Here is a 7,278-nt window from a genome sequence, read left to right on the forward strand (position 1 = left end):
ATCTATTTAATAATTCACAGAGGAAATATCCGTCAGTTGTTTAATGTTTCCAATATTTTTCTTTTAGTGCTACCCAAAAGTTTAAATTTGTCACTTTAGTATCTCAACAACTATTGAATGAACAGCCATGATATTTGGTACATGTCCCCCTCTGGATTAACTCTTATAACTTTGCCTGTCCTTCAATATTTTATCTAGCGTCATCAACAGATTAAAGTTTCAGCATGTCCCATACTTTGGTTAATGAAATATTCCTGTAAAACACGACACTCCTATCAGCCTCGGCGGAACTAAGTCCTTTATGCTACTTACTAGATGTTAGCATGCTAACACACGAAATAAAGGTGGCCATGGTAAACACCACCTGCTACGGTAGTCATTAGCAAGTTGACATTGTCACTGTAGCATGTTAGCTTGGTCACATTAGCATGTAGTTCAAAACACTGCCGTGTGAGTACAGCCTCACTGCGCGGCTAGCATGGCTGTAGACGCTTACCCTGCGTTGACTTGCTGTCGGGATAATCTGAGAATTATTTCTGACATCCCACAAAGTCTCCCTTTGGTTTGAATAACTGGGAAGGTTTGAGAAGATTTTAGTTCCTGACTCTCCAAGTTGACCAACTTGATGTCATATTACACAGAAACATGGCAGTTAAAGTAAATGCTAGCTTGATGGCACATTAGATTCTCTAATAAGGTATTAAGTTGTAGTTGTAGTAACTGTCCATGAAGAGATTTGTTCTGAGCAATAAAAATACAACACATTTTCTTAAGTGGTGTCAATATTGTTCCAACATTGCAGAGTAAAGCTACACACAGAGGTAGTATAAATGACTTACCAAATGCAGGGTTTATCTTGTAGAATACTTTGTGGGTCCAGGAATGAGCTCTCTTTGTTCAAACTTCAATTATCGCATTTGTTTTAGAAAAAGTCCCATACACATTTTGAGTGTATTCAAATGTACTCTTGAGATAAGTGAATAAATATCGCCTTTGTTCTCTTTGTTTGACAGAAAATGTATCATAAGAAGGCAGCGCTGATAACGAACACAAGACAGACCTGAGCTCATCCTGCCTCCCTGTCCAGCAACAGTACTTTAATGGTTGGAACTGCCCGCCCCAACCTACATTACTGCCCTCGCAGACACAGCCTGATGATCACCGGTGCCATGGGAGCGGTGAGAGTCAACAGGTAAGAGAGGATGGAAATAAAACTATGTCAAAGGCCACCACCTCTTAATGGAAGAAAAGGAAATGATTTTTAGGTTATTTCTGTTCATTTTCCCACATGTACATAATAACAAATGAGACCACAAAATGATGTTGCACTTTATCATAAATGCTTTAAAATAGTTAACTATCTAGATCAGTCATAAGCCATTATTTTGAACATATGGATTGCCAGGTAGTGAAAAATGGACACTGTGATCCATCAGGTGAAAAGCATGGTACTTCACCTTACAAAGCTTTAACTAGGCAGGTAGAGACCTAATAACCCTCTTCTTTTCTATTCCTACAGATACAGCATCGTTTCCACAGATGAAGATGCCCTGAAGATCTCCAGCCTGGGCCTCCACAATGGCCACAGTCCTCTGGCTCAGCAGTCACTGTCGGGGGCCTGCATGCGGGGCGAAGAAGGGGGAGGAGAGTGTACAGGAAGTGAAGAGGGAAGAGGGGCTTTGTCTTTGAGAGTGACAAATGAACCCATTGTGCACAAAAGCTGCCGTAATTCTCCCTCCTATCGTCTGGGCATGGATCTGAGCATTGGCCGCCTGCGCAGTCGCTTCGTGAAAAAGAACGGTCAGTGCAACGTCGTGTTCAACAACATGGAGGACAAGCCACGACGATACCTGGCAGACATTTTTACCACCTGTGTGGACATACGCTGGCGCTACCTGCTGCTCATTTTCACCACCACCTTCCTTCTGTCTTGGCTGTTGTTTGGCTTTATCTTCTGGGGTGTGGCGCTCGCTCATGGAGACTTTAACATTCGCATTCCTGCTAAGGAAGGGGATCCTCGAAGCAATGCGGAGGAAGAAAAGGACGAATGGCGGCCATGTATTCTCCACATCCAGGGTTTCATTGGGGCGTTCCTCTTCTCAATAGAGACTCAGACCACCATTGGATATGGTTTTCGGTGTGTCACTGAAGAGTGCCCAATCGCTGTGGTTACTGTGGTGGTCCAGTCCATCGTGGGCTGCATAATTGACTCCTTCATGATCGGCACCATCATGGCAAAGATGGTGCGTCCCAAGAAACGGGCACAGACCTTGCTTTTCTCGCATCATGCCGTCATCGCTCTAAGAGATGGTAAGCTGTGCCTGATGTGGCGCCTGGGGAACATGCGCAAGAGCCACATTGTAGAAGCACATGTGCGTGCTCAGCTCATTAAGCCACATGTGACAGCGGAGGGCGAGTACCTCCCATTGGAGCAAACTGACATTGATGTAGGGTATGACGATGGTCTGGATCGACTGTTTCTGGTCTCACCGCTGGTGGTGGTCCACGAGATCAACAAGAGTAGCCCACTGTATAACCTGAGCCGCGCCGACCTGCAGAAGGAGGAATTTGAGATCGTGGTCATCCTTGAGGGGATGGTGGAGGCCACGGCTATGACCACTCAGGCCCGTAGCTCCTACTTGGCCAAAGAGATCCTGTGGGGTCACCGCTTTGAGCCTGTAGTCTTTGAAAAAGGTGACCGCTACCATGTGGACTATTCCCGCTTTCATAAGACCTACGAAGTGCCATCTACACCTCACTGCAGTGCCAGGGAACTGAGCCAGATGACAGGTCGTGGCGGGCAGTCCTCATCCTCCAGCTCAACTTATTCCCAATCTCCGTCACCATTCGCCCCAAGGGCAACCCGCCACCTCCTGGGCCCTCACTCCCCCAGTGCTTTCTGCTACGAGAACGAGGTAGCGTTGTGCTGCGGGGATGACGAGGACGATGGGGACGTGAAAGAGGAGGCGGGGACCATGATTGTAAGAAGTGACAGAGAGGTAAAGATGAGAGAGGACATTCACTTGGGCTTCAAAGAGACATTTGTGGAGGAGCAGACGGTGGAGATGCTTTGTGTTCTGGACTCAGAGAATCAGATCAGCTTGGACAGACTACAGCCCACCCTACCTTTATACATCAGCAGAGAGTCAGGAGTCTAATCAATGGTAATGGCTGCCCTTCCATTTGTTTCCTCTCTTTGTCGGTGTGAATCCAACCAAAGTATCTAACTAGTGTAAAGCATAAAGAATGGAGGACACAATTCAAACTGTAAATCTGATGGCAGAGAAAGATGTTTCGGCAGGTGTCATGAAATCCACTCCGCTTAAACTCATTACTTGCACTGGTTTCAGGTATTGTGCACTTTCAGTTGTAACATCAACCAAACAACGCACAGCTCATCCACCTTTACACATGGTGACCATGTAATCTCTCAGATCATAAGGTACCTTGCCATGAGGTATCTTTATTGTTTCTTGTTTTATTCAATATGACTATCTGCAGTTAAGTCAAGCTTTTTATTCTTGATTTTCATTCAGTTTTTGTAAATATGCTTTGTTTTCATTTTAAAGATTATGCATCATATGCAGATAAATGTTAAGAGAGAAAACTCTATTTATTCAAAGAAAACGTGACACAAATGCTTAACTTAAAAACACTTATTTTCTCTGTGTAAAGATACATTACTTCTGTATTTTGAACTTCTGTCTTCCTGCCTGGTTTCTGTAACTTTTCATATTAAATAAATAAGCTATTTTGTTTTTCAGAAGTTGTCAGTTTATTCCATAATCGACAACAAGTTTAAATAAATGAAATCCTGAACCTTAAAACAGAGTTCAATCAGCTATACAAACATGTACAGATAAAGAAAAAGCACTTTATTCTTACTTTTATCAATAAATACAAACACTTTGCTACAGTTTGTTGTTTTGTAAGAATAAAGCACCCAATAAACAACATACTGTTAATGTTTGAACTGTCTCAGCTGAGTCTCTATTTTCTCTTTGGTTTATCTCGTCTAATCACAAACATTTAGTCGTTACTCCGCTGATAACGACCAAATGTTTGTGATTCGATGACATCACACATGTGTTATGTGTATTGACTTTGAATATGAGCATGGGCGGTTGTTTTTTCTCTCTAACAAGAAGCTGAATTAACAGCAAGGCAATGCATGAATTATTGGGCCAACTTAAATCATTAGTCATGTTTTTAGCTAGCAAAATAATCTGGTTAGAAATTTGTTCTATACTTTTGGTTTGCAGCCAGATATGTGCAACACTGTTGTCTTTGGCCATAGCCTTAATTTTACTGTGTAGTTAGTGCTGATTAGCATGCTAACATGCTGATCTAAGATGGTGGAAATGGAAAACAATAAACCTGTCATCAGCGCTTTAGTCTAGGGGACATTGGCCTTCAGCCTCAGCTGTACTTTTGTAGTAAATGCTGACTGCCAAATGTTAGCATGCTAACACACTAAACTTGATACACCTGTTAATCATGATCATATTAGCATTGTAACTGTGAGCATGCTTACATTAGCATTTAGCCCCATAGAGCCTCATGGCTGCTGACTCTTAGTACTTTTGGTGATTTAAGACAACCTGCATCCTCGTGTAAAATAACAACCTAGTTTCACATCATCACATAATCTTGTGGTTCCGGGCCCAGTGTTAAAATGTACTTCTAACTATGTTTCCATAATGCAAAGCAAATTTTAGATATGGCATGATTCCATACAATGTCTATAGAAAGACATGATGAAGACATTTAGCCACTCAGGCCACTTGAATGTGTAATCACATTGCTTTATAAATCTTCTTCATGTACAGAAATAAAGAGATAAAAGGTGAGACAGACAACAATCGTTGAACAGTTGTTAGCTAGCTTGCAGCTAACATATGCAGTTGGTGCATTAGCCGTTTGAGGCTAACAGTCTTGCTGTCATTCTGTTTAAATGAGGTAAGATGAAGATCTCTATGAAGGTTATCAGTCATCCAGGGCAAGGTGATTCTAAGCTTAATCCAAAAGGCAACTGGACTTGGTTCAACCAAGTGTATCCGGTCTGAACATACCTTCTAAGGCTCTTCAACAGCTTCTTAAAGTGGTTGTTCATGAAAACTCGACTCTCTGCTAATTTAAGAGCAGATTTGTGTTTTCACATGATCTCTGTATTTCTTTATTTTTTTGTTCCTATTTGTTTTTAAGTGGACACGGTTCAGGTGGGAAAAGGTGATGTCACAAACGTCTGTGCATCAATCAGAACTCAGTATCAGATGAAAGTTGGTGCATCAAGGTTATTATCCAACCACAACCCCACAGTCCAAATGAAGCACAGTTTTTGAGTCCTAACCCCTGAGTAACAATAACTAAAAAGTAGTGTTATACTTAAAAATGCATTTTTCTAACATTGATCATTTCTTTTTTAAATCTACATCAAAGCAGCGACTTTTTCCTCTGGGGTTCTCAAACAGGTTAATCCAGCCATTGAAACAAGGACAGACACTGCAACCCCAATATAACTCACCTACAATTTCTCTTTTAGAAGACCCACATTGGGATTTACCTGAGGTACAAACACTACAATGGAACTTTTCAGTGACCCAAATATCATATTTTTAGTCTGGTTTTGTTTCAAATAAAAGTCCCTGAGAGTGAAGGACAGACAGAAATAGTATAAAAGCGGACGAAAGGTGAAAGACTGTGAGATATAAGAGGGTCCAAGTGTAAACAGGGGAATGTGCCACAAAAAACCTCCAGGAAGCACGCATGTCCATGTAACTGTAATGAAGACAGTTTCTTGCTGTTGTACAAGCGCCCCCATGTGGTTGAACTGTGACATCACAGTGAGAAACAGTGGCCTAGTGCTGCACGGTGCTGATGTTTTGATCACTGAACTGTTTTATATCTGGGCTGGTTTTGGTTATTCCATCATTTCCCAAAATCAATACATATAATATAGGACAGATATTAAAAGTATAAGTTTCAATAATGTCTGACATTTCTTTGGTTAATGGGCACCTGATTCTGTAGTCCAAACACTTTGAGTACGCTAGGACAGTGGTTCCCAATGTAAAGTATCAATGCCAACAGCTATGGGCTATGGGGGGCTGGATTATTTGTAGAAGGTGACAACAATAACAAATAATAACAGTACAGAAAAATGGGACTCATTTATCCCAGTATATAATTGAAATGCATGTTACTAAATATACAGCGCTAGCACAATTAATTCCATGATATACTATTAAACAAAACTACACTGACACACGAAAACCAAATTAAAGTCTCCACAAAAAGCACCTGTGAATTAACAAAATGCTTAAACGACCATAGCCCTATGTTACGCTACTATGAAAACAGCATTACATCATTAACTGCTGCTAGCTAGCAGCTGCCTGCTAGCTGTGGCTAACATTAGCTCGAGGCACAGAGCACATTACAGAAGTAGCTTACCTCGAACCTCGCTAACAGCATTAATGCGGCTCGTTCAGAGAGTCCTCTTTACTGCCCTCGTTATCCTCCATGTGCAGGATCAGTATGTCTCTACCATGTCAGCATCCTGGTTGCTGGAATTAAATGTGCACTCTCAAAGGTAAAGCGGTCCATAATCAGCTGATAGCACAAACTTTTTGTATTTCACCGAACAGATTCAGAACTTGTAACTACTAAACTAGAAACTGTTAGACTTGTGTTTATGTTGTCCCCCATGCCAATCACACTTGCAGCGATATGAACCAGCCAATCATATCACAAATCATGCAGTAAAGGAAACCAGTCATCATCATTCCCGTCACTGGAATCTCATGCATTGTGCCTTTTTTATTCAATACTTTTTTATTTAATCATTAAATGACTTGGATTTGAAAAATATTTTTCCAAACACTTATTCAAGAAGAGTTTGAAAGGTTTCAAAGCAAAACAACAAAGATGGACTCAACCAACGACTAAGAGCTGACACTGCTTCACTTCCATGGGTCACAAGCCATAAAACACGTCTCTTTTATGAGAAATTATTTTAACCATTCAATTTTTTTTAAATATATTAAACTGATTTAGATTCAATAACACAGCTTTCAGTCTGATCATAAATTGGGCCAAAGTGAAAGGACATTATCAGCTCAGCTCTCCATTTTGTCTTTCCTAACAAGAAGGAGGAGCCACACCTTTAAACAGGAAGTATCAAACCCAGGGTGCAGTGAGGATAAGCTACCAGCCTCTGAGCCACTGTTTCTCATTAACATGATTGATAATTAGGGCGATGTCATGCTCTAATTCCCC

General features: G+C 41.2%; 1 protein-coding gene across 1 annotated transcript; it reads left to right on the forward strand.

Moving 5' to 3' along the window:
• The first annotated feature begins 1,680 nt into the window (after positions 1-1,680).
• LOC138594682 (ATP-sensitive inward rectifier potassium channel 12-like) lies at positions 1,681-3,947 on the forward strand. The gene has a single exon (XM_069665862.1). It carries the CDS (start codon positions 1,752-1,754, stop codon positions 3,156-3,158), a length of 1,407 nt encoding a protein of 468 aa, XP_069521963.1. The 5' UTR covers positions 1,681-1,751; the 3' UTR covers positions 3,159-3,947.
• The last annotated feature ends 3,331 nt before the right edge of the window (positions 3,948-7,278 follow it).

The sequence above is a fragment of the Semicossyphus pulcher genome, unplaced genomic scaffold (assembly GCF_022749685.1).
Source record: "Semicossyphus pulcher isolate SPU_LCO1_2020_fin unplaced genomic scaffold, fSemPul1.0.p SCAF_17, whole genome shotgun sequence".
In the NCBI taxonomy this organism is placed as follows: domain Eukaryota; kingdom Metazoa; phylum Chordata; class Actinopteri; order Labriformes; family Labridae; genus Semicossyphus; species Semicossyphus pulcher.

Excerpts from the sequence above, each read along its gene's own strand:
- LOC138594682 (XM_069665862.1), top strand. The coding sequence starts at position 1,752 with ATGGATCTGAGCATTGGCCGCCTGCGCAGTCGCTTCGTGAAAAAGAAC.